Source organism: Pelobates fuscus, chromosome 9 (genome assembly GCF_036172605.1).
Source record: "Pelobates fuscus isolate aPelFus1 chromosome 9, aPelFus1.pri, whole genome shotgun sequence".
NCBI lineage: Eukaryota > Metazoa > Chordata > Amphibia > Anura > Pelobatidae > Pelobates > Pelobates fuscus.
The window spans coordinates 54047577-54075516 of NC_086325.1; the positions used below are offsets into that span (position 1 = coordinate 54047577).

At 42.0% G+C, this 27940-nt stretch overlaps 1 protein-coding gene across 3 annotated transcripts; it reads left to right on the forward strand.

Annotated features, from left to right (window-relative positions):
* The first annotated feature begins 20310 nt into the window (after positions 1 to 20310).
* Positions 20311 to 24633, forward strand: EOLA2 (endothelium and lymphocyte associated ASCH domain 2). 3 transcript variants are annotated; one of them, XM_063433520.1, is made up of 3 exons: positions 20311 to 20385; positions 20460 to 20739; positions 24196 to 24633. In XM_063433520.1, exons 2-3 carry the CDS (start codon positions 20487 to 20489, stop codon positions 24399 to 24401), a joined length of 459 nt encoding a protein of 152 aa, XP_063289590.1. In that variant the 5' UTR covers positions 20311 to 20385; positions 20460 to 20486; the 3' UTR covers positions 24402 to 24633. The 3 variants fall into 3 exon arrangements, with proteins under 3 accessions (XP_063289590.1, XP_063289591.1, XP_063289592.1); XM_063433521.1 differs by having other exon boundaries at positions 20322 to 20389; XM_063433522.1 differs by having other exon boundaries at positions 20347 to 20393.
* Positions 24634 to 27940: the final 3307 nt, after the last annotated feature.

Sequence of the window (27940 nt, forward strand, 5' to 3'; positions counted from 1 at the left end):
CTAGTGTTGCCGGACCTTTTACAAGTTCTCCGAGTTCTCATATTCTCTGTTTTTCCCTTCCTTTTGCAGGACAATCCTACTTTTTAGGTTCCTATCATTTCAATAAATTCCAACATAATCTAAAGATACCATAAGACAAAGTAAGGACTGTCAACTTTTCTCCATTACCAGCAGCCGTCAGTCAGTCCCTGACTGAGGTTGCCTAATGATTTTCAGGTAAAACACAGAATTCTTCTTTTATTTCTATTATTTTAATTACTGTTCTAATAAAGCCTTGATTATCGATCTATTGAGGAATGTTCTTTAAAGTAATAATACTATTGTTGAAAAATGTATATACTGTTTTGTAAAGTAACCCTGAATGTGGGGTTTATTTATACTGCACTTGGTAGGAAATGGTAGTTTTGTGTATTAGCATTGCCCTTTAGTTTAAGCACTTGGATTGCAGCAATTTTACTTGCATTTATAAAGCACTTTATTTTTTTATCACTTGGATTCAACTTGATATATTTTTGTGCTTGAATCACTTATTGGAGATGATTTGAGCAAAATTAAGATAGCACAGTCACTTGCTAAACCTTTGTAGAAATTTATTTTATGGTTATAATTTTTGTGCAATTTTAAAAGGCGCATTAGGTGTTTGTAGCAATGACACAAAAGCATTCGGAATATATTAAAACAAACATAACAAAAAATGTTAAGAAGCATCTTTTGCATTGTCTGTTTTTACTGTGATCGCTGTACTGTGTCCAGTCATGCTATCACTGTCCCTGAAGTACCCTACGATGCATGTGCCCTCTTGTGTACCCATTTCATTTTGGCTCCTATATAACTTGTTATCAATGCTCTCTGTATTTTAAATTGAGGGAGGGATCTGGCTGTGATAACCTGGACTTACTGAAACACAAAATAGGCCCAGGTAAATCAAAACTAAGTCTCGTTCAAGAATCAGGATCCACAGTAGCAGGATATTGTGTGGGTAGTTTGAGTGCAGTAGTAAGTATGATTACTTGTATATTTTTTTCTAAGAGCGCAGTTTCAGTAAGAGCAAATTAGCATTTGGAGAAAGCTGTCTGCATGTAGGTTCATCCCATCTCAATTTTAACACAATTTTATGGCTAGCTAAAAGTTAGCTACTAGTTGTGCTAAAAAACTTTTATTTCAAAGGGAAAACAGACCCTATTTACCTTAATTGTCGCTCCCCTGCCTTGATTTCATTACAGAGGTAGGTTTTATACTTCTATAACATCTACCTCTGGACTGCCTGGTCTCCTCACTGATATGCTATATTTAGGGATGAGCCAGCGAGTTGGTGTCTGAACAGAGCAATGTCAGCAACTCTGTCCCTATACTATGTAGGCAGCACTAGCTGAGCCGGCTAGGGAGTTACTATAGCAACCACAGTGCATGGGCTGTGGTTGCTATAGGTAGAGAGCAGAAAGACAGTACACGGTCAATTGACCGTGTACACATGTTCGTTGCGGGCTTAGCAGTGAGAGGGTTAATGCCGCGCGCTGCTGCCAGGTCGCGAGGGCATCAGCAATGGTCTGTGCGATGCCCTCGTTGGACATATAGTGCTCAGATTGGAGCACTTGTCCATGAGGGCACTGTAAAGTGGGAAAACCGCAATATATAAGGCACCCTAAGGTAACAGCTGGCGCCAAAACAGCTGAAGAAAGAAAATTGTATTAGAGCTGTTCCCTGTTGCCTCCCATTTCCTGTCAGCTGTTTGTCTTAGCTTTAGGTTTTATTAACCGAAGTGCAGGTATGGAGCAATTACTTGAAGAAATGAAAAGGAGGGCGTCCAGCAGTGGTGGCACTGAATGGCTCATGCAGTGTCTTTTGACTGCCCCTTCCTCTCAAGTTGATTGAGAGGAATTAACTTTAATGGACATTTTGGAACCTGAGAAGGAGGAGGCTGCAAAAGTGGAAGACTCTGAGGAGGAGGAACAAATGTCCAAAAGCCCGAGTGATAGAAGTATGTTTCAAGGAAGAAAGAAGAGAGTTTCTAAGTCTAGAGTGATTTATTCCCCTCCACTTATCAGAAGAAGCAACAAGACGAGGATTGAAGGGAAAAGGAAGAAGAAATCCTGTCAGTCTGGAACTGGGCAAGTGCTGGTTATTGAAGACGGTGAACAAGCCAGTACCTCGTTTGCCATGCCGTCAGAAGAAGCAGATAATTCATCAGGTGAGTCCTTTCCTGGGGTTTCTCAGCAGGCTAAGCTAGGAGAGGCACTGGGAGTGTTACTTATGGCTTTACAAGGAAAGGCGGTTAGTCAGGCTTTAGCCTGGGTCCAGGAGGATTTTGAGAAATTTTCACATTCACCTATGCCTAGAAATAATAGTCGACCTGACAGGAATAGTACACCTGTTAAAGGGACACTATAGTCACCAGAACAACTACAGCTTAATGCAGTTTTTCTGTGAGTATAAGCATTGCCTTCAGAGAAAAGGCAGTGTTTACATTGTCCCTAGGGACACCTCCAAGTGGCCACTCCTCAGATGGCCAGTGGAGGGGCTTCCTGGCTCAGTACTGCTCAGTAGGCAGCAGTGCCGTTCTGCATCTCCATGCACTGCATGGGGACGCTGGATTTTCCTCATAGAGATGCATTGATTCAAGGAGGTGCATTGATTTGAGGAGGTGCTTATTGGCCAAAACGGCGTTTGGCCCCGCCCCTTGCTGATTTTAACCAATCCAATGCTTTCCCAATGAGAGGGAAAGCATTGGATTGGATAAAAAATCAGCAATCCTGATGATGTCACCAAGGGGGCAGAGCCAGTGCCGTCGGACACACGCGGCGCTGGAAATAAGGTGAGTTTTTCATGCTTTTAAGGGCGTAAGGGGGGGACAAGCCACCTAAATGGTGGGTTTTGCACTATAGGGTCAGGAATACACGTTTGTGTTCCTGACCCTATAGTATTCATTTAATGAAGCTTGCTTAAAAGAAGCTTTAGCTTGCGAAGCATCTCCACTTGGTTTTCATTGAGCAAATTCAATCAAAGAAAAGATATGGAATGAAGAATATTTGGATATTCTTTCTTTGTTACCAGCATCTAAGAATTTCTTGTTAAAGCAAGAAAGAGAGGATGACAGGAAACACCCGTTAACTCGGTCTATTATTAACTGGCTACAGGCCTTTTGTATTTTTGCTAGCATTTATTGTAAACGCCATTCTAGTAAGGCTGAACATGAATGTATGAATTGCGCTGGGAGTCATCCTTCCTTTCGGTGCTTCAAGAGACATGATGTTGTCAGGGAGCAGATTCCTAAGAGTGTGGACTCCAGTGAAAATTAAAAATCTGCTTGCCTATTTAAAATGTTATCCAAATCAGCAGATAGCTCAGCAAATTAAAGAAGGCTTTTTATTTGGTTTCAAAATTCCTGTTTGTAGTTAATCAGTTCAGTTTGTTGAGAATCTCAGTCCAGTTAAGTTAAATTTAGGTGTAGTTAGAGAAAAGATTATGAAAGAAATCTCTTTAGGGAGAATTGAAGGCCCCTTTTCAGTTCCACCTTTTACATATTTTAGGGTGTCTCCACTGGGCTTAGTTCCCAAAAAAGAGAAAGGTAGACATGTGCAATTAATTTAATTCCGAATGTACATTCGGACGAATTTCATTTGTTTCATTTCATTCGGATGTTTACGAATGTCTGAAGTTCGAATTGCCTAATTTCCGATGTGCCGAACTGAAATGCTGAAGTCCCGAATTGCCAAAATTCCTGAATTGCCGAAGTTCTGCATTGTCGAAGTTTCGAAGTGGGTTTGGGTTTAGGGGTAAGGGTCTAAATGACCAAAGTGCCGAATTGCTGAAGTTCCGAAGTGCCAAATTGCTGAAGTGCCGAATTGCCGAAGTCCCGAATTTCAGAAGTGCTGAACCAAATGCCATTGGTCCGAATTGCCAAAGCAGACAAAAAATTTTTCTTACCCGAATTTCCAAAACAATTTTTTTTACCCATGCACATCCCTATAGAAAGGTACCTCTGGACTAATTCACCATCTATCCTACCCCCAAGGTGATTCTGTGAATGATGAGATGGACACTTACATTATTTTGGTGTCATACTCTTCTTTTGAGGATGCATTAAAATGGGTGAGGCATTGTGGGAAGAATGCTCTCATGGCAAAAGTTGACATTGAGTCAGCATTCAGATTACTCCCAATACATCCTGATTGTTTTGGGTCATTGGGTTTCCAATTTGAAGGAAAATTTTACTTTGATAAGTGTATGCCCATGGGTTGTTCTGCCTCTTGTTTTTTTTTTGTTTTTAATGTTTACTGGAATAGGTGTGTGACAGACCCATCTGTATAGACTAAGATTGCTGGTTCGTCTGTTTGCCTCCTTTTCGTCTATTTGCCTGTCTGTATACCCCTGCTCGTTTGTCTCATGAAATAACCGATTGAAACTACCGAACGGACGGCCACCCAGGAGAGAAGTGTGCTGCTGGTTAACCTCTTGGCCCCAATTAGAACATTGTGGTTAACCGCAGACACCTCTCCATTCTAACCGTATTCAGGGTGGTCGTCTTCGTATGCCGACCACGAGGCGGCGGCCATTTTAAACCATGCGAAAGACCAGCGGTGTTTGGCTCAGATTCTATGGAACTAACAACGGACACTCTTTCTGCCGAACACCGCTGAAACCACCGACCGCCCTTCTCAGTCGACAAGGCATGCGACCACCGGCCGTTCGGGAGTTTGGATTACACGAATGGACTTAACCCAGATAGCCGTCCCATGGAGTCAATCGCATACCGAAGGACTGTAAGAGACTTTGACTCCATGGCGATTGAACTGTGCGTATGGGATCTGAGTGCTATTCGCTAAGAATATGCACTCAGATCCAGGCTATCTGGGGATACGTTGCACGAATGTAAAATGTTTGGTAGTTGTATAATTATTTATTTTTACATGTTTTTTTGTGTTTGATTTAAAATGGCGATTTGCCTCTGTCCTGGAGATAATTGAATTACTTCTCGATTATCTCCAGGGCAGAGGGGAGGAAACCAGGATGCATTATGGGAATATTTTGTGCCTGTATGTCTGAAAGTGCCATACGTCTGTCTGTCATTACAGTCTCCCATTTGGTCCCCTAGGGGAGTGTCCACCAAGTGGGAGACCTGCATAAATACGGGCGGGTAGCCCACAGTAAAGCCAGTTCTTGTTTTACCCTCAATGCGGAGCTTGGTCTCGTTATTGGAGGGGAGATTTACTACACGGTTAGCGACTGATTGCTGGAACCGTAAGCCGCTTGGAGGATATATCTGTTCGGCTGTTAGCCGCGGTTCGTGGATTTCTTTTTTGTGAGTTTGGGATCCGTACGGGTCCCGGTCGGGAGATTGACGCATTCACCTGGTTGCAGTTCGTATGGTTGGAGTATACGAATGGAGCTTGCATTATTGCAAAAAGGGGAAGTTTAACTAAACGGCGGTTTCACTCCTTTATGCCAGAGGGGTCTTAACAAGGTGCTTAAAAAGGTTTCAGGTTTACAAGCGACTATTCACTACTTAGATGATTTTCTTTTCATTCGGAAAGCTGGATCCCTTGATTGCCTTCAGCTATTGAAAATGTTCATGCCTTTTGCTCAACAATTTGGAATTCCTTTGGCAAGGGAAAAAAACGGTCTGGCCTAGTACTTGTCTGCAATTTTTGGGTATAATTATTGACTCTGAAAGAATGGAATTTCATTTACCTGAAGAGAAAATAGTTCAAATGAAGTGAGGAATTTCCCAATTATTAGGCATTAACAAAACGAGAGTTAAGAAGCTACGGTCTGTGTTAGGTTCTTTAAATTTTGCATCAAGGGTAATGCTGATGGCCAGGGTTTTTTCCAGACATATGTCTAGAGCGTTAGCTGGTTTTAAAAATCCACATCATCATGTGCGAATATCTATGCAGATCAAAGAGGATTTACAAGTCTGGAATGCGTTTGGCAAAGTGATTTTGTATCCAATTGGGAATTAGATATTTTCACTGATGCAGTTGGTTCACAAGGCTTTAGCATTCACTTTCAAGGAAAAATGGGCAGCCACTTGATGGCCTCAGACATGTGTAAAAAATGGATGGACTAAAATGATTACACTTTTGGTACTCTTTCCAATAGTAGTAGCCTTGGATGTATGGGGCTCTGAGTTGGCAAATATGAGAATTACTTTCCACTGCGACAATTTGGGAATATTAGTCTTAATCTGCTTGGTTAAAAATATATGGGTAAAAGCAAAACATGTAAGTGGCAAAAGTAATTGTATAGCTGATTTCTTGTCCCGTTTCGACTTCAAGTCTTTCAGGTCCCTCGCACCTCTAGCGGAAGAATTTGGAACTAAGTTGCCCGAACACATCTGGGATCTAACTTCGCCCAGATAAACTGATTGTTGGGTCTATCATTTTCATCAATCACTTGTGAAGCATATTTTTTGCATGAGATGAGTGGAATCAGTTTATGGTTAATCTCAATAAGGACGCAACTGATCCTAACATACAGGATGCAATACAATTTGTCATCAATAAAATTCAGTCTGGAGCTTCTAATTTTTCACTAAATAGATCGTTATGAGGCATTTCATTTTTCTATAAAGTTTTGGGTAAAATATCTATATTTAAAGAATTTGTCATGCAGCAAATGCTGAAAGGATCTTGGGTTAAGAAATCCCCTGTTCAAGATAACAGGTCCCCTATTGTCATGGCACTACCATGTACTCACCCGCTCCTGAGTCGCGGTACTCATCGCTCACAGAGACCCCTCTCCCAGGTTTGCGGCGGTTCCATCCCTTCCTCTCACCGCCGAGGATTGCGGCGAGCACGCCATCGCAGCAAGGTGGCAGCCGCCATTCTACACAGAGAGGAGAAGGGGAGCTGCGGATCCATAAGGGAGGGACAGGTCAGGAACTATGTTATAAAACAGGATGGTGCCGAGTCCCTGACCTCCTTTTATAGCCCCTGTGTGCTCCACCTGCTGGTGGGAGGTGACTGGTCAGGTGATCCTGGCTACCTATTTAAACCAAGCACACCTTCCAGTCAGTGCTTGGTTATTTTGCTTGTCTCTATATACCTGCCTATTGCCCTGATTTTCAGCTTATGTTCCTGGTTCCTGATCCTTGATTCTCTGATTGATTATTCCTGCCTGCTTCCTGACCTGACTCCGGATTGATCAGCTTCTTTTGTCTGCTGCCTGTCTGCGGTTTCCTTCCTACGTCCCCTGCTCCTGTTTCCCTGGATTCTTCATTTTGCTTCTTCCCATTAAAGGCCTCAGTGCCACCACAGACCCTTCGGGACCCTGTCTCCACTTCCAGGTACTCCCGAGGGTCGTGATTGTAAGGGAGTGCTGTTCCGCTGCAACTGGGTTCCATCATCTTTGCAAAATCCCCAGGTGGGTGTGTCACCTATTTCATTTCAACTATTGGGTGATTTGGTTAAAAATGTGGGCTCCATTTGTAATGATTCTTTTGAGATTTAATTATTCACCACAGCTTTTGTTTTAGCCTTCTTTGGAGCATGTAGAATTAGCTAATTAGTGTCTGCTAACAAGTCTTGCCATTCTGGCATAGTAGTTAAAGATGTATACCTTCAGGGTGAAACTTTGCAAATTTTATTAAGACTTTTTTTTAACACAGTTCTGAAATCCCTCTTTCTAACTTTCAATTTTGAAAAGTTCTCCAGTTATCATGCAAACAGTTTGGTAATCAAGGAAAAAGGATTACATCTCATATATTCCGTATTGGTGCTGCAACAGAGGCAGTATCACAAGGTTTGTCGAATGAGTTGGTTTAAAAAGTTGGGCGATGTTCATCAAATAGATATAAAAGTTATGTTAGGCCTTCAAAAGCTTGTCTTACCCTTAAGGACACAAGCCATTTTTGCATTTTTTTGCTGTTTGTGTTCAAACGCAATTTTCATCTCTGTCATTTATTGCAACAACACATATTATATACCATTTTTCAGAGGGTAAACAGGGCTTTAATTTTATGTCATATATACATAGATATATTCTCATTAATTATAAAAGATAAAAGAAAAATGCCAAAAAATGGGAAAAAAAACAAAAAAATTATTTTCTTTCACAGTTTTGGCAATAATAGAGTGTGCATAATATGTCCAGCTTAGAAAAAGTAATTCAAAATAAATTAATTTATGTGTCTTGATTTACAGAATACATAATATGTATAGGATTTCAGCTTATTTTGAAAGTTACAGGTCACAAAATACTAAAATACAATTTTAATGTGAAACAATTTTAGTATGTTTGTCTTGTAGGTTTAGTAGCCACCACAGAAAACAAAATTGCCACACAAAGGTATATATTTATATAAAGTAGACATCACAGGCTATTTACCTAAGGTTAGTTTGACACTTTTTGCGTAACCATTTCATCGCCAATCTCTGCTAAATATTTGGGTAAAATTGTGGGTTTTTTTTCTCTATTTTGGCATATACACACATAACAAAGTTTTTGTAATGTGTATTTCGTAAAGCTGGTGTGTGCTATTCCTGCACAGAACCCCATATCGTGTTCAGCTACATCTGCTGAGTATAACGATACCCCCATTGTTTGCTAATGAGACTCTTTCAATATTTTGGGTTGGTGTAAGAGGTTTAGATGATGTATTTAATGTGTTACATGAATGTCAAAATCAATTTCCATGGCCACGTTATAATTTTTCACTACGGGGTTAATGATATAGGTAGAGTCAAGTCAGTGGTGTTGTTTCACCAATTGAAAGAAGATATTTGGAATGTTAATAGGATGTTCCCAGACTCTTTCATCATTTGGTCTGAGATTGTACCTTGCCTGGTGTGGTTGCGCAATGTGAATCTTAAAGGTTTAGAAAGCTTTAGGCGCAAGGTGGACAAAGCCATGGAAAAATGTATGCCATCAATCGGTGGTATGACTTTTCGCCATGTTGATATTGAGGGTCATTGTGTAGGTTTATTCTTTAAGGATGGTATTCACTTGTCTGAGATCGGTTGTGATATTTTTTTTTTTTGAATTTGACAATTTTTATTGTTTTCATTTGCCAAAAGTAAACGTAAATATAGACACATTAAAATATGGGGATACAGAAGAATAAAAAAGGGGGATGGGGAATCCTCATGTACATATCGCAACAACATAGTATTAGGTACATAACATGTCGCTTTACATTCGTTGTCGTACATTTCATATATTAGGTCTATATTAGGTCCCATTCTATCAGTAGCATAGTATGTGGATATCCATCCCTTATACTTGAAAAGGCAAATTTTGTAGCCTGAAACTAGGGGTAAAACGGTTGGGGAGAGGGTGAGAAGGTGAAACAGACAGTAGGGAAGGTGGCATGGGGGGAAGAGGGGGTTTCGGTCTTATCATTACATTCTAATCATGCTCAACACTAAGATGGTATCTTGTTATGGCATACTGGTACTGGAGGAGTTTTGTTTCTTTATTTGTGTTGAGGTGGCCTCAGCCTGGGGGGGGAACACCGGGTCTCCGGCTCATATCCGCACCTTTGGCCCCATGCTTCCCATTTATCCCACGCTGGAGCCCAAAAACGATTTGACGTTCATGCTCCTCTCGCTGCTTTTTCGAATGTTTTGGTTATATTAACCCCTTCTATACATTGTTGTATACTAGGAGTGGTAGTTTTTAGCCAGTGTCTACTTATGGTAGTTAAGGCTGCGATAATGATATGGTATGCGAGGTATGCATCTTGTTTCTGTAATGATTCGGGCCATATAAGTAGTAAGTATGTCGTGGGCGTATGCGGCAGTTTCACCCCTGTGATGTTTTTTATTACGTGTGAGATTGCAGACCAAAAGGCCTGCAAATTGGGGCATTCCCACCAGATATGTGTCATAGTGCCCGGTTCTATGCCGCATCTCCAGCATGTTTCTGGTTTTGTGCGGTCTATTTTGTGGAGTTTGGCTGGTACCATATACCATCGGTATAATATTTTCCTGCTGAGTTCAATGTGTGCCGTGTTTAACGTAAGATTTTTATGTGCCCTTTGTGTTTGCTGCCATTCCTCAGGTAGCAATGTCTGTTTGATTTCCTGTTCCCACGCTGCTATATAGGTAAACTTTTCTTTGTGTTCAGTTGGTCCTATCAATCTATATAAAGTAGACAATAGTCGTTGCGGAGGCTTTTTTGCTAGACATAGGTAGTCTATCTCAGTGAGTGCGTGTTCTTGGGTGTGCGAGGTATCGTAGTGTTTAGATACCCATGATTTCATTTGTAGGTACGAAAATAGGGCCGCAGGTGGGAGATTATATTTATTACGTAAAGTGGCGTAGTCGATCATATGGCCTATGTCCATCACTTGTGAAAGATTAGATACCCCATATGTGTTCCATATTTTATATTCAAACCCTGGGATTAGTATATTTAGGGCCTGGATTTGGAAGGCTTTGGAGATACGAGCTTGCGAGTGTTGATTTTTTACTAAACTGTCCCACACTTTCAGTGTTGTCGCTGTAGTTGGACATATGTTGTTATATCTTGGCCTTAGCTTTACTGGTATCCAGGCCAGCACGTGAAGTGGTTGCCCTTCGGTATACGCCATTTCTATTCGGGTCCAGGCTAGTGGGTATGTGTGGTGGTGTATGTGCACCAGCGTGCTTACTATGGCCGCTGTTCTGGCTCTTTTCCCACCCCATATGAATGCGTTTATAGAGCCTTGGACGCGTTTTAAGAAACTCTGTGGGAGAGTGATTTGTAAGGTCCTAAAGAGGTATTGTAGACGTGGCAGTATCATCATTTTTACTGCTGCGATTCTACCCATCCACGATACATATTTCCCCTTCCAGCCTAGCAATTGATTATTTATATCCCGAAGGAGTTTCTCATAGTTGGCTTGGTACAGTTTATGTGTGTGCGGTGTAAAAGCTATTCCTAGGAATGTGAGGTGGTCTCGTCTCCAGTCATATGTGAAATTGGTTTGTAGGTTTTGGAGTCTTGTGTTGCTGATGTTAAAGCTCATGGCTTGGGTTTTGGTAACATTGAGTTTATAATATGAACAGTTACTGAACCTTTGTATGATCGTTTGCAGCGTAAGTAGAGATGTTTCAGGTTTGGTCAGAGTAAGCATCACATCATCAGCAAAGAGTGTTATTTTGTGCATTGTGTTGCCTATGGGTACCCCAGAGATGTTGCGATTTTCCCTGATATGCTGTGCCAGCGGCTCCAGTGCTAATATATATAATAAGGGTGACAATGGGCAGCCTTGCCTGGACCCATTTGATATGTGAAATTGTTTGGAAGCGAAGCCTCCATTTATCACTTTTGCCGTTGGCATATCATATAGAGCTGCGACTAGTGTCAAGAATTGTTCCGGGAAGTTGTATTGTCTTAGGACTGCTTCCAGATATCCCCAGTGCAGCCTGTCAAACGCTTTTTCTGCGTCTAGTGACAAGGCTACACTGGGTTCATGTGTTTGTTGTATTCTGTGGATAAGATTTATTAATTTTCTAGTTCCGTCAGAACCCTGCCTCCCCTTGACAAATCCTACTTGATCTTCATTAATGAGGAATGGTAAAATTTTACCTAAACGGAGTGCATATATTTTGGCTAACATTTTTAAGTCTGTATTTAACAGTGAGATTGGGCGCAAATTCTGACATCTGTGTGGTGGTTTGCCAGGTTTGGGCAACGTTGATATGTGGGCTATTATCATCTCCTGTAAGTAGGATGTGGTTGTATAGCTTCTCTAAATGGGGTGCTAACATGTGCGAAAATGTCTTATAATATAGATTTGTGATCCCGTCTGGGCCCGGAGATTTCCCCTTGGGGAGTTTTTTGATTGCTTGGTATATTTCGTTAAGTGTGATGGGGTGTCTTAGCAGTGCTTGGTCATCCAAGGTTAGTTTAGGCAGCCTCACTTCCGATAGAAAATCATTAATATCAGATGGGAGTGGCTGGTGTGTGTTTCTATCTGTATTTAAGTTATACAGTGTATCATAATAGTCAGCCATCATATTATTGATATCCTGTGGATTAAATATTTTATTGCCTTTTGCATTGATAAGGAAGGGTATTTTGGCATTTGAGTGTTTCTGCCTAAGTATCGACGCTAATGCTTTCCCTGCTCTGTTTGCCTGTGTATATGTGTTAAACTTCAATTTTGAGCATATGTAAGTTGTTAATCTGGTTTTGTAATTGTTGTATCTGCTGCAGTTTTTCTGGTGATGGTTGTAGGATGTGGGCTTGTGTTTCATCTCTGAGGGATCTGAGAAGGTTGGTATATTCTTGGGTGGATTTACGTTTTAAATGTGATGCTCTGCTGATGAGATGTCCCCGAATTACCGCTTTATGCGCCAGCCATATGTTAGCAGGTGACGTATCTGGTTGAGCGTTTTGGGTGAAATATGTTGTTAGTTCTGTCTCTAATTGTGTGTTAAATTCTGGATTGTGTAATAGAGTCTCGTTTAGGCGCCAAGGTGTCGCCCCTCGGAATGCAAAGTTATCCTTAAGTGTTAGCCAGGTCGCCGCATGATCCGACCATGTTATGTTGCCTATGTGGCTGTTGGTGGCATACGGTAGTAGGTCTCCGCTCACTAGTATATAGTCGATCCTGGAATAGGTGTGATGAACCGAGGAAAAGGATGTATATTCCCGGTCATCCGGGTGGTGTGTTCGTCAAATATCATAAAGACCATATTCGGAGAGTAAACGTATCAGCGGGGTTGTTTGTTTGCTTAGGTGTTTGTACCTGAGAGATGTTTGGTAGTGTGGTGTCTAAATTGGGTTGTAATATATGGTTGAAATCTCCACATATTATTGTTGGGATGTGGTTTGCAGGGCCGGACTGGCCCACCGGGATACCGGGAAATTTCCCGGTGGGCCGCCGGCACCTGGGGCCGGGCAGACAGCTGGGTCTGCTGGCCGGCGGCCGCTGGCTGGGGAGGTCTGCTGGCTGGGGAGGTCTGCTGGCGGCCGCAGGGGGAGCAGGCTCTTCTGTGCTCTTCTGTCTCTGCTCCCCCTCCCTCGCAGCTTAATGAGACCGGGGCCGGAATATGACGTCATATTCCGGCGCCGGTCTCTTGCTAACGCGCAAGGGCGGGGGAGCAGAGACAGAAGAGCACAGAAGAGCCTGCTCCCCCTGCGGCCGCCAGCAGACCTCCCCAGCCAGCAGACCTCCCCAGCCAGCGGCCGCCGGCCAGCAGACCTCCCCAGCAGACCTCCACTAGCCCACCCAGCCGGTCACCAACAAGTAAAATATGTAATTCTGTCAGTGTCAGTGTGAGTGTATGTGTGTGTTTGTGTGTGTGACATTATGTGTGTGTCTGTGTCATGGTGTGTCTGTGTCATTTTGTGTGTCTGTGTCATTTTGTGTGTCTGTGTCATTTTGTGTGTCTGTGTCATGGTGTGTCTGTGTCATGGTGTGTCTGTGTCATTTTGTGTGTGTCTGTGTCATTTTGTGTGTGTCTGTGTCATTTTGTGTGTCTGTGTCATTGTGTGTGTGTCTGTGTCATTTTGTGTGTGTCTGTCCTTTTGTGTGTGTCTGTCATTTTGTGTGTGTCTGTCATTTTGTGTGTCTGTGTCATTGTGTGTGTCTGTGTCATTGTATGTGTGTCTGTGTCATTGTGTGTGTGTCTGTGTCATTGTGTGTGTGTGTGTCTGTGTCATTGTGTGTGTGTCTGTGTCATTGTGTGTGTGTCTGTGTCATTGTGTGTGTGTCTGTGTCATTTTGTGTGCCTGTGTCATTGTGTGTGTCTGTGTCATTGTGTGTGTCTGTGTCATGGTGTGTGTGTGCATGTGTCATTGTGTGTGTGTCTGTGTCATGGTGTATCCGTGTGTCTGTGTGTATTTAAAAAGTGTTTTTACTCACCTTTTTTTTTTTCCCCACGCCGTGCTGGTCTCCCCTCGACTGGCCCTGCCTCTATGGCTGAGATCATCAAGCATGATGATCTGAGCCAATCCAATGCTCTGCCATAGGATTGGCTGCAAAGGTGCTGCACACTGTGCAATCACGCTGTGCAGCACTGACACAGGAAGCACCTCTAGTGACTGTCTGAGTGACTGTCACTAGAGGTGTCACTAGGAAGCAATGTAAACACTGCATGTGAGTATGCGTAATGTATTATTAAATTAAAAGGACCAATATTATATATTAGAAAAAGAAATATATATATATATATATATATATATATATATATATATATATTACTCAACCATCTGGGGTGGCAAGACATTGCCTTACATATTACATACGGCAATATATGGGGCAATGACTTATGGGGCTGGCATAGATTTTTTTTTTCCAGGGCTGCTTTGTATCCCCAGTCCGGCCCTGGTGGTTTGTTGTTGGAATTTTTGTTAGCATTTTATGGAGGAAATTCCTTTGGTTATCATTTGGTCCGTAGACACTAGCTACAAGATATTGGGTATCATTGATTTTACAATGCAATATGACAAACCTGCCTTGCGCATCTCTTTTTAATTGTAAAAGTTCGAATGTTATGGATTTATGTACCAGTATAGAAACTCCCCCTGGATTTGGATGTATGTGTTGAGTGATACTGCACTGGAAAATCTCTGTTAGCAAATGTTGGCACCTTATTATGTACAAAATGCGTTTCCTGGACACACAATATGTCCGTTTTGTGTTTTTGGGCCTCTTCCATTAATAATCTTCGTTTGTGCGGGGTATTTAGCCCGCGTGCATTAATTGATTGTACTTTCACCATGGTTATTTTGTAATGTGTTTCTGCTAGGAATTTGTTTGCGCCAAGTTAGTCTCATGTTAATTGCAAAAAGGTGAGGCTCTAAAAAGGCATTATCGGTCAGATTAGAGTTATGTAACAGTACCACAAAGTATGGACCAGAACATCTGGCGTTTGTTGCGATGATAGGGGTGGTTAGTGAGGTGTGTGTTGGCATGTGGGTTCTTTTTGTTTTGTACCGAACTGGAAAGGGAGGTATTGGGGGATCTAAAACTGGGAGAAGAAGTAGGAACTATATACAAAACGTCTCGGTTAGAGACATGGTATGGGAATTCCATACCGTGAGAGGTGGAGTTGCTAGGTAACTCCATTTACGTGGTCTTGGGCGATTTCTTGTTGGTTGCTGCTATGTTTGTGTGGGTTTAGGCCTTATCATTTAAGGCCAGTATATGTATTGGGGAGTATAGGACGGCCTACAGCTATACATTGTCAGCAATGGGGATTTAGCTAGTCACATATGGGCGGTAATTCTTTTAATCATATAGTGCAGGATGGGCCGCACCCACAGGGTCAGCTGCCCATGGGCCCCGAGAAATCATATATTACACCTTTATACACAATTTTACACAACCGGGTCCATATATATATATGTAGGATCCCTCAAGGTGAGCGCGTCCGCCAGCGCTCGCCCCCCACTGGATCCTGGGGACACCCGTGGGGGGGACACACCGGAGCACACCCACCCATAAGCGCCTCGCCACAACAATCCCCCCATCCGTTGATACTCCCTCCCCCCGAGACTCCCCACTCCCAGCATCCCAATCCATGAAATCCCGCATATGTTACTGTGCTATCTTTCCCATTCAGACCATAAAGGTCTTCCCAACTCTGTGTTATTCAGTATGGTAACATGGTCTTTCTTACCAGGATCGGTGTCAGACTCATTGCATGGGTCTAGACCCGGGTCCCCCGCGTTGGTTCCACTGCTCTGCTGTGCTTCGTTACAGGGATAGCGGGAGCCCCGGATCCAGTTACCCTTCTGAATGCGTGGTCCCGCTGCATCTCGACAGGAGATATATACATATGGTGGAAGTTCGTGGATTAGGCCATCACCGGTAAGGGGCATTCGCCGCAGAGGCCGTTAGTGAGATGTTTCGTGCTTGGGAATTACCAGTATATCCGATGCCACCCGATATTCAGTCCGTATTTGCCTAGTTGTTCTTACCAGGATCAATAGTGGTCACAGTTTGTGGGTCCAGACCCGGGTCCCCCGCCAAGAGTCCACTGCTCTGCTGTGCGTCATTACAGGGATGGCGGGAACCCCGGATCCGGATACCCGCTTGAATTCGTGGGTTTATTGTGTTTCGGTGGAAGATACCTGTATGGTAGAAGTTCTTGGGTTAGGCTCTCTTCTTTAGAATATATTTCTAGTTGAAGTCGTGAGTATGAAGTGTAGCGTTTAGAGGTTGCTGGTAAACCAGAAGCCGCCTGGTGTTCAATTTTTTTTCTGTGATTTTATCCATTCTGGCCTAAGCTGTTCGTTATTCTTCGGCTGATTTGGAGGATCAGGTGTCAGCGGAATGTCCCACAGTTTCAGTCGTTTGGCGCCATCTTCGGGGGTGAGTATCACTGTCGTTTTCCCCTCTTTGGTAATGATTATTCTTGTGGGGAAACCCCATTTGTACCGAATGCCATGCAGTCTCAGGGCGCTTGTGACTTGTGAAAAATCTTTCCTCCGCCGGAGCGTAGCTGCAGAGAGGTCAGCATATATCCTGTCCGCGGCATACTCGTCCGGTGGCTTGATTCTCGCCTTGCTGTTCCTGAGTATATGCTCCTTAATGTGAAAATAGTGAGCCCTCATTAATATGTCTCTCGGAGTTGTAGGGGGGAGATGCCGTGGTTTAGGTATGCGGTGTACCCTATCCACCAGCAGCATCTCCGTTGGAATCTCCGGTGCGTGTGCTTTTAGTAGGCCTCTGACATAGGCCGGGAGATCAGCGTTAGTTATGTCTTCTGGGACCCCCCTTAGACGGAGGTTATTTCTACGGGAACGGTCCTCCATATCTGTTAATTTTTCTTCCATGTTGCTTAGTTAAGTAGACAAATGCTCTACAGTGGTGGCTAGGTCGTTATGTGCTGTGGCGAATTCATCGCATTTGTCCTCCATATTGGATGTTCTCTTCCCCAACTCCTGGATGTCTTTCCTCATAGAGTCGGCTGTGTGTTGCCAAGTTGTGATCAATTTTTGCGATAACGCTTCCAGTGCCGCCGATAGGTCGGCTTTGGTAATCTGTTGATCATGTACTGATGCGTTAAATCTCGGATCTCGTTTGCCGTCGTCTGCCTCCATGTCCTCGGTGTCATTTGAGGCCTGGTCCGTCGGAGCTGCAGGTGCCGTTTTCTGATTAAAATAATTAAGTTTTTCGGCTTTCCCCGAGCTCTTCTTGTTCTTATGTTGTGACATCTTCGTTGTTGGTTGCTGGATGCAGCGTTATTTTGTTGGATTATAGCAGATTATATGCCCATGGTGCCGGAGCAGATTTCTATGCGACCATCTTGCTCCGTGTTGGCCACGCCCCCCCCCCGGTTGTGATATTTTTAACAATGATTTACAGTGTATGATTGATAAGGCTGTGGCCTGGTGGAGTGGGCTGCAGTATTAGTTGAATGCTGCAGCTGGTGGGGGTTAAGGTCACTTGCCTATTTTAAAGGGGGGATGGGGGGCAGGGGAGGGGTAGACTAGCTGAGTTTGGTGAGTTATGTGTTTAAGTTCTCACTAATAGGGCGGAACTCTACTAATTCAAGTGGTAAATCTCTGGAGGTTTAACCCCTTAAGGACGGAGGACGGTTCAGGACCGTCATCGACATTTTTCCATTGCCGACCGCTGACGGTCCTGAACTGTCCTAACTTTAAGATTTACTTACCCGATAGCCGTCGTTCCCCCGGCGGCGATCGGCGGTGCTCCCGTTGTGGGGAGACTGCCTGCAGCCCAGACAGTCTCCCCATGGCAGATTAGGACCCCTGGGACCATGTGATCGCTCAACAGGGCGACCACATGGTCACCATAGGTGTCCATGTGTCTGCCTGCAGGGGGACTGTCTGTGCTGACAGGCAGTCTCCCTGCAACTGTAAAATCAAAGAAAAAATAAAGTTAAAGTTAATAAAAAAATAATAATTATATATGTGTATATGTATAAATGATACATAGACATATATAATGTCATACTAAGTGTATTTTTATATTAATATGTACATATATTAATATAAAAATACACTTATAATTAAATTACACACATATATATAATATATATAATAACTATATCTATTGTATATATATATTATTATAAAATACAAATAATAAGTAATTTTAATTAAATTAAACATGTAAAAATAATAACAAAATTTTTTAAAAAATTATATATCTATACGAAATTTTATTCTAACTGTATTTTGATATTAATATATATATTTATATTAAAATACACTTAGAATGAAATTGTATATATATCTATGTATATATAAATAAATAAAAAGAATACGAACTATTCATATGTCCATATACAAAATTACATAAATAATTATATAAATATACACGGAGACTTCAAATATATAAATATGCATATATATTTAAATTCTACGTGCGTATTTATGTAATATTTTTACATAATTAAGTTATTGATTGCAATTTAAGGGACCTGCCTGCCAACCCAGGCCGAAAGTCCAGAGAATTTAATTTGCTATCACTGTATTTTACCCTGTAACGTTCTACGACACCCTAAATCCTGTACATGGGGGGTACTGTTTTACTCGGGAGACTTCGCTGAACACAAATATTATATATCACAGCGATGATATTGTCAGTGAAAGTGACTTTTTTTGCATTTTTCACACACAAACAGCACTTTTACTGATGATATAATTGTTGTGATACATTTTCCAGTTTTGAAACACTAATATTTGTGTTCAGCAAAGTCTCCTGAGTATAACAGTACCCCCCATGTACAGGTTTTATAGCGTTTTTGAAAGTTACAGGGTCAAATATATGGGTCAAATATTTTTACATTGAAAATGGCCAGGTTGGTTACATTGCCTTTGAGAGCATATGGTAGCCCAGGAACGTGAATTACCCCCATGATGGCATACCATTTGCAAAAGAAGACAACCCAAGGTATTGCAAATGGGGTATGTCCAGTCTTTTTTAGTAACCACTTAGTCACAAACACTGGCCAAAATTAGCGTTCAATTTAGTTTTTTACTTTTTTCACACACAAACAAATATGAACGCTAACTTTGGCCAGTGTTTGCGACTAAGTGGCTACTAAAAAAGTCTGGACATATCCCATATTGAATACCCTGGGTTGTCTACTTTAAAAAAAATGTGTACATGCGGGGTGTTATTCAGCGATTTATGACAGATTATAGTGTTACAATGTCACTATTGATACATTTTAAAAATGTATGTTTTGAAACCGCAATATCCTACTTGTGCTTATAGCCATATAACATGCAAAAAAATAGCAAAAAGCATGTAAACACTGGGTATTTTTAAACTCAGGACAAAATTTTTAATCTATTTAGCAGTTTTTTTCATTCGCTTTTGTAGATGAGTAAAAGATTTTTCACATAAAAGTCAAAAAACATGTATTTTTTTCAATTTTTCATCATATTTTTTCAAATTAAATTACATGAGATTATATAAATAATGGTATGTAAAGAAAGCCCATTTTGTGCTGAAAAAAAAACCAATATATTAAAGACCAGAGATGTTTGGTAACAAGTTATATAATTTTAAAGCGATTAAGTTACCGGGGTGAAGAAAGGAGTAACTGTTAATTCCCGAGAAGTGACAGTTCCATTTTAAGCTTGGTAAAGGAACACACCAAATGCCTAATGCACTTCAGCAAGCTAGAGGTTAACTGTATGTGTTTGTCATATTTTATAAAAGTGCCAATTTCAAAAGATTTTAATGTATGTACCCGGCTGCTTCCAATGCTTGTCACAGAGAGGAGATGAGCTCCCAGAGGAGTAACCGAGCTGCAGTAAGAAGACTGTCTCACCGCTGGATTTCATGTAATACTAAATAACTTCATTTGTAAGATTTTGGGGACTCCATCATTCTAAGGAACACCAGGAATTCTCCAAGGTTAGAAGGAAATGTATTGATCCTTCAGGCAATTTCTATGATGTGTAGTTCAAACATTTGTAAAGCACTATTTAGAACAGTGATTGCCAACCGTGGCTGCGGAGATGTTTGTAGTCTAAAAGATGTTCAGCCATGATGACCTGACGCTGGCTAACCATCAATGGTAGTCTCCAAACATCTAAAGGCGTATTCACCAAAGTGAGAACTGAATTTCAAAGGTAGGGTCAAAATATATGTACTGTTCAAATTCTCTAAATTTATTTTGGCTACTCTGCCCTTATATTTTAAATTCACTTTATTTTCTCACTTTAGTTTACTCACCGTGATAGCGTCAAGGCTATATGGTTTTAGAATAGGTAATGTCATTACTCTAACATAGACCACATATTAACACATATTCATCATTTTTATAGAATATGGTGTGATTTAACATCATAGAAGAATAAAAAAGTCCAAGCCACAGGTGTAATGAAAATAAAATGTATTTCAATAAAGTTGCATGATTTTGAAGTGTTCAGTAAAGGATGCCGGGATATGTAGTTTCCCGGTCTGAGGCCCTTTCCTGTCTATCGGAGTGCAGCAGACCGTCTTTCCTGTACAGACCCTGCCTAGTAAGTAAGTACACGAGCAGTACGCGCGCCCACTTATTTCACTGCACACATTAATCCCCGTTCTGTTTATACAGGTCTTGCGGCAGACTCCAGGCTGAGCCATGCACATTGGCTGCCTCTCTTTCCGCCAGCCATATGCTGGGCTGATCCTGAACGGAGTGAAAACCATAGAGACGCGTTGGCGCCCTCTGCTGGCTGATTACAAGAACAGCACCCTGGCCATACACATTGCAGTGAAGGACTGGGAAGGCCAAGATTGGCAACATGTTTTACAGCACAGACTTGGAATGTCCCTTACACAGATACAGCAATTAATAGACACAGGGGAACAGTTTGGCAGAGGAGTTATTGCAGGTAAAATGTATTTTATCGCAAAAAAAATGAACTTTCTGTATTTTTGGATGAATATGTTTAACAATACTATATTGTTTTGTCCCTGGACAACAGAAACTAATATGACACTTTTAAAGAAATTCAAGTAAACTTTATAGAATTTGTAGCAACTGGATGTGTTTATTGTGTTTAAACAGAACTGTCCCTTTTTTATTTTCTTATTTTGTTACAAATTGGTGCTAAAAGCTAGCTAAGGGTTGTGCTTTGAAAAAAAAAAAATGGGGGCGGGGCCTGACAGCCGACCAAGATGGCCGCGTAGAGCCGGAGCTCCTCCAGAGGGAATACTAATAATGCCGCAAATGGGTCAAACGAGAACCCAAACGGGGCCAAACCCTGCATCTCAGCCTGGGGGACACCCTCACTGCCCCCCGGAGCGAAACAAGCCTGCAACTCACGATCCCAACCGGCACCGGATCTGCGCGACGCCCGCAGCAACACACGAGGTAGGGGAGAAGGCCGATCCCCGGCCTCAAAGTGGACTCAGCCGGTCGGCTCGGGGCACCAATCCCCCCCCCCTCTGGGCCGGCAGGGGATATCCCGGCCACCAGGAGACCGCCTATAGGCTCCCCTGGACAAGCGACGAAGCATCCAGCCAAACTTAACTGTCGGGGCCCACCCAAGGTGGCGACACGGCCAACGACGAACACACACATCCAGCCACCCAAGCATACCTCAGAGTTTTTTTAAAAGATCTGCGCAAGCCTCTGGATGCTGCGCTGTAACCCGGGGTCGGTCCTTCAAGCTACCCGCCACCGCCTGTGTGGATACCCGCCTCAAACCTCCAAAGCGGCCACCCGACGACAAAGACGCCATAGCGCAGCAAGGCGGGAAGCAGCATTATGTTCCTCGGGCGCAGGCCCTTGTTCCCACGAACACCAGAGTGGGACCAGCAAGCATGACAGACCTGCATACTACTCAAAGGCATCAGAGTCTCCTACCCAGCAAAGCACACCTTTGCACTCCAGGACTCCTGCCGAACGCCGCGAAACTCAGAAAACCCGCGGAAATCTACCTGCGATCACTGCCTACAGCACCCAATACAAGCTATACAAGAAGAAGGCACCGAAGGAGCCTAGCACTGGAACTCTCAAAGGGCTGATGGTACCGGGGGAAACCCCCACACGTTATATGGCTACCGCCACACTTGCTGGCCCGCCACTATACCTCCCATTGCTGTGATGGTGACTGGCATAGGTTAATCTAAGCTCCCTAACTCGTAGCCATTACACCAGACTATCCCATGCTGTATATATGCCAGTAAAGTGTACCTTGGAACATTATTTTACTTTTTTCACTATTATTTTCTGGTCTCACCACTTAGTCCTATATATTTTTTGGCAGCCTTTTATTGCGCACTCTCTCCTCCTGCTGTTTTGTTTGGTTGTTATTTAGATATGCATTTACTGGGTAGGGCAATGCAAGCCTGTCGGCGCTAAGCAAGCGATTTAAATATAACCAAGCGCAGTGTTCATAAAGTACAGCTCAGAGTAAAGGGGATTTTTATCTGTTCTACTGAGATACAACCTGCTGCAATGTTAGCGAGAATGCCTAAAATACTACTATGTGTTTATGTGTAACCAAGCATAGTGCTTATAAAGAACAGCGTAGAGTAAACGCGCTCTCTATTTGTCCTACTGTGAAATAACCTTCTGCGATGTTAGCGAGAACAACTGAAGCACTTATTATATTGCTTATTATAGCGAACCTAAAACAACGCAAGTTTAAGCCACTTTAACTTTTAACTTACTTTAGAAATGTCTAAGCATGTACAAACATTAACAAGTTGGTAAATCTGATGGTCAACCTTCTAACAAAGCTCTGTCATATCCTAACAATACCTAAGCAACGTAATTCCAGATTGTTTATAACTTTAAAAATGTGCTTGTTTTATTATGTACCTCTATGTTTGACTGTTTTAATGCGCTGGAGGATTGCCTTTGGGGTACCTCTCGAGTGAACTGAACATTGAAACCCAAAATGTACTGATATGGGGAAAAAAAAGAATTATAATAGAATTATTAGCCCGTAGTTTGCAATTTGGTTTTAAAGTCACTTCAATTCAGTGGTTAGTGTATAAACATCATATATTATCACACCATGTATCATATTCATTACCATACCTCCTAGCATTCCTGGATTTGGCAGGTCAGTCCCAATTTCATACCTCCCAGCATTAGGTGTGTAATTGTAATCGGTCATTGGGCCTTTTTAAGGGACATCACCAGTGATGGGAAGTGAACAGGCCTGAAGCATGTCTGCCCCTGAAGTGGACATGTTAATCTGGCATTAAGCATGCCAAGCTGGCAGCCAGCCCCGTGTATGCAGGAGAGCTCAGCTTAACTGCTTTCTGCATGATCCGATTGCCCACTACACAGTGCAAGCACATCTAATGATGCAATTGCGCTGTGTCCTCAAAGATGGGTACCTGGTGTCCCTGGATGCGACATACGAGGGAACTGAATCGAGATGGCCGGACAAGACACTGTAAGGAGCATGGTCCCGCCAAAAATAGGACTGTATTTGGGAATACACAAGAGAAGTACATCAAGTTGACCCTCACAGTGTAGTATGCATGGTGAATGAGCATGTATGGTACCATTCAAGGAATCCCATTTGTGCGTGTACACATTTTTCTACAGATGCTTGATCATGTGTGAGCAACATGAACGTGAAAATTCCGCTGACGTACATATATTCACCCAGTAAACACTTCAATAGCATTTTTCGAGGTGAAGGAATAAGGAATCAACACCCATAAAGAAATCACTCAACTTAACATAATTTCTTGCCAAGCAAGTAGAGGGAAACTGTCACTTCTGTGGAATTTACACCACTTAATAAAACATTGAAAATAACCTATAAGTATGTTACCCTATTTCATGAGATGCTCTGTTTTATTCTAAATGTATATTTAAGGGACATTCTAAGCACCAGAACCACTACAGCATAATGCAGTGGTGCTTTGGCACTGCGTCTGTCCCTGTATTCTTTCTGTATATCCGAGAATAGGCAGTGTTTACATTGATACCCAACGCCACATGTACTGGATGTCACAATGTAGAGGTTTTGGTGCAAGCAGTACCCTGTTGCCCTCCCAGAGTAATTGGTTAAACCATTAGAGAACAGTTTGATAACTTATCTGGGGTCCAACAGGTGCATGTTGCTGCTGCAAGGAGTTTTCATTTGTTCCACTGAGCTAAGACCTGCCGCGCAGGATCCTCTCATTGGCTGAGAGTGTCAGCTCAGCGCTCTTAGATAATGAGATCTTCTCTGCACTGCCACTTAGCGGGCTCTAGTGGTTATGGTGCTTGGAGTGTTCCTTTAACCATGACTTGAAAAATCCTGACTTTTCCCCTTTAAACACTGAAATTGTTTGTTCAGTGAATTTTACTTTGTCTCTCTTTTTTTTTTGTACAGGTCTCGTGGACATTGGAGAAACATGGCAATATGTGAATGAGTCCCACGAGGAAACTCTAGAACTTGAGAATAAAGCTCTCTTGATGAACCTGGAACAGAAATACCTCACAGTTGTTTCTAATGCCAGGTGGCTGCTGAAACCTATTCCAGCAAGGGGAGGCAAAGACGTGTGGGAAGTGCACATTCCTGACCAGTTAATCCCTTGAAAGCTAGGTGGACACATAACATCCCCAGGTTTAAGTTGGTTCCATCACAGGCACGTTTCACTTTGCCAGTTTTTAGAAAGTAGTATGATAGTGGAGACAATGCAGCGGGGATTTGCAATACAAGTGGCAAGGAAAATGTTGCATTTCTGTACGGACTATACAGGAGTAGCAAATAGCTGTAATTAAAATCCACAACTTGGGCATATGAACTATCATCAAGTGGCCGTTTATGTACAGCATGTTTATTATGAATACAATACTTTTTACACCATGTATCATGAATTTAATACATTTTTTTTTTTTTTTTTTGCTTTGTCTCTGTGAATACAGCTTTTAGAAATGCTTAGAAAAATGACCATTTGGTGTTAGATGGAACGACTCTAACAACCTTACCTTAAAAATATAGTTTTTCTGATACAGTTGAGCCTAAAAGATCAGCGCTTCTAGACTGTGTAATTTACATACAGTTGTCATTAGTTTATAACAGTTATCAATTTATTTCCTCACCCTACCCTAGTCTAATGTTCATGCTCAATTCATATAAGACTCCTTTTGTTTTCACCAATTCCTGTGTTAATTTTATTTGTTTCTTCATTCCACCAGTTTTGTTTTCTCCCACAAATCCAACTCAATCCTATTCCCTAAAACATCTTATTTTAATAATAGGCTTAACTTATCCCACCTTATCTAATTATGTTTCCATCAAATTAAATGTTTCTGCTTCCTCTGTTGCTTCTCTAAATTACGTCACATGTCACGTTATGGAAATTATCGTCTTTAATGGAACACTCTAGATTTTGGAATATAAAGCCGTATTTCTAACACTGTTCCTACTACCTTTGCCTCACCCCCCCGTGGCAATTAAAGTGTTGACAACTCTTTAAACACTCATCTTATTGTAGCGCTGAGAGGGAACCTAATGCACATGCAGGAATCAATGCTTTCCTATGGGAGATTTGGAGATGCACAGCATGAGGACATCCAGCGTTAGTTCACGGAATTAAACTCCGTGAAACAGTAGGAAGTGCCTCTAGGGCTATGTAGTAGACAGCCACTAGAGGCAGCCTTAACCCTGCAATGTAAACTTCATAATAACCTTGTCGGGTTTAAACATTGATTTATTTTTTTGTGTGTGATCTGTTTTGTACTTTTTATATTAAATACACAATATGTGAAGACATGAGGGTGCTCTCCTTAATTTTGTATATTAAGCACTGGAGCAGCCTATCCTGTTGCTCTTGTAATTGTTCTATTTATAGTTAAATCCCCCTCTTATAATATTGTATAGCGCTACAGAATCTGTTGGCGCTATATAAATGGCAATAATAAATAAATTAAATAAAGTGTGTGTGTATATATATGTATGTATGTGTGTATATATATATATATATATATATATATATATATATATTAAAAAAAAGAAGAAGATAATCTTGGCACTCACCCTTTTACTGACTGTATATATTTCTCCTTGCCTGGGTGCAAACCTCAGCGTTGTATATAGATCCAAAGTTGTATAAAAGGTGCACTCTCAGGGCTTGCAAAATAATTCTATTTATTCAAAGTTGCAGTTTACATGTGCAAAACAATCTATGCAATCAACGTTTCAACCCTATAGGGCCTTTTTCAAGAGGGCCTTTTTTAAAAAAGGCCCTATAGGGTCGAAACGTCGATCGCACAGAAAAACGTCGATCGCCATGCCATGTTGTTCCCCTGAATGCATGTATGTTTAACTGTATGTATAATTGAGTTTCCTCTCAGGATAAGGGGAGGGGATATGTGGGATGTAACTGTGATGTGATTGGTTGTTTTATACCTCCCTGTGGGCGGTCCTGTATTTGAAAAGGCTGTAATAAAAACCAGGCTGGGTGTGCCAGCACCTGAGAACTGCTTGACCCTCAACACGGAGCCTTGTCTCGTTCTTGGGGGGATTCACTGTATGCTGATTGCCAGGAGTGTAAGCTGATTTATGCTTTTCCTGTTCGTCTGCTAGCAGCTATTCGCGAGGTTCCAGTTTGGAGTGCTATTTTGCATCCAGTTCGGGAGTTTGGTGTTCTGCAGTAGCTGTGCCGGTCTCTCAGAAAGGGGCATATCGCCTAAACGGATTTTAACCCCTTGTCTGCTGAAACGGTCCGTTACAGTGTGTATATGTATGTATGTATGTGTGTGTGTGTGTGTGTGTGTGTGTGTGTGTATTGCTTCAGACCTAAGGAAGAGAGGAAAACTCTTGAAAGCTTGTCTTTGAAATATTATGTTAGTCCAATAAAAAAGGTATCATTGCATACTGCAATACTCTGGTATGTTGGCATTTTGTCTACTTGGCTAATATATATCTGGAGATCTCGTAAAAAACCACAAGAGCACAGATTTATTCAGTCTCCTTAATCTAAGATGGCATTATTTTCAAATATCTGTCTTTTATACCACATGATATTTTTAGGCAAGGGTTATGGTTAAGTCTCTGAGTAGTGTAGGGGGTCAAGGAGTGCCTCGTGCTGCCCATGATAGTGAGAGTTACAGTCCTGGGCAGGAGCCAGTTCAGATCCAAGATGAGCTGAATTTAGATGGTAGCAGCTAACGCTCAGGAATGTCACTCCCACTAATCTCAGGCAGACCAGGATAACTATCTTACAAAGTCCATGTTGCATATAATGCACCTATTATTATAAATTGTCTAGTTTAAAGGGACACTTGGGTACCATGCCTACTACAGATTAGTGCAGGCACCATGACCACTCGAGATTAATCTATTTACAGCATTTTTACAAAATTTGTGGGTTTAACTAGCATTTTTAGGCCACCCTGCCTCTAACATAATAATGAGGAATGCCATTTTCTTGTGATCCATACAATACATTTAAATATTAATCCTTCATTGGAGATAACTCCAGCTAAAGGCCACAGCATATGACACATTTCCTACATCTAAATCTTGCAAGCATGGCAAGTAAGATGCTCATAATGATGTTGGACGAAGTGTGGATGAGAAATCCCTTCGTTTTTGCCAAATCACTTGAAAACCAGAGTGACTGCACCCAGTTCTCATAACTTTCTTAAATGCTTTCCTATGGACTAATTGAATGTGTGTGTGGCTCTTGCCGCGCATGCGCATTCAGCGCTGACGTCTGGAGAGGGAGGAGAGTTCCCCAGCGCCAAGGGAGCCCGGTGCTGGAGAAAGGTAAGTATTTAACCTCTTCAGCCCAGCGGGAGCGGGGCCATGAGGGTGGGGGGGACTTAAAGACCCTATAGTACCAGGAAAATTAGTTTGTTTTCCTGGCACTATAGTGGTCCTTTAAACCATGCCTCTGCAATAAAATGTGTAACCCTCTTACCTGGGCCGCTGCCGATCATTTTACCACCCAGCTCTCCCTTTTTCATTGCATCATTAACCTCATGTATCCTCTTTATTTACAGGCCTACATGTATGTTGGTTTCGGCACACCACAATCAACTTTGCCCACATCACAGCTTTTGTCTCAGACGGTAAATATTGTTATATAGTTATATATATATATATATATATATATATATATATATAT

Excerpts from the sequence above, each read along its gene's own strand:
- EOLA2 (XM_063433520.1), top strand. The coding sequence starts at position 20,487 with ATGCACATTGGCTGCCTCTCTTTCCGCCAGCCATATGCTGGGCTGATC. Across the intron at positions 20,740-24,195 it reads TGGCAGAGGAGTTATTGCAG|GTCTCGTGGACATTGGAGAA; the intron begins GTAAAATGTATT and ends TTTTTTGTACAG.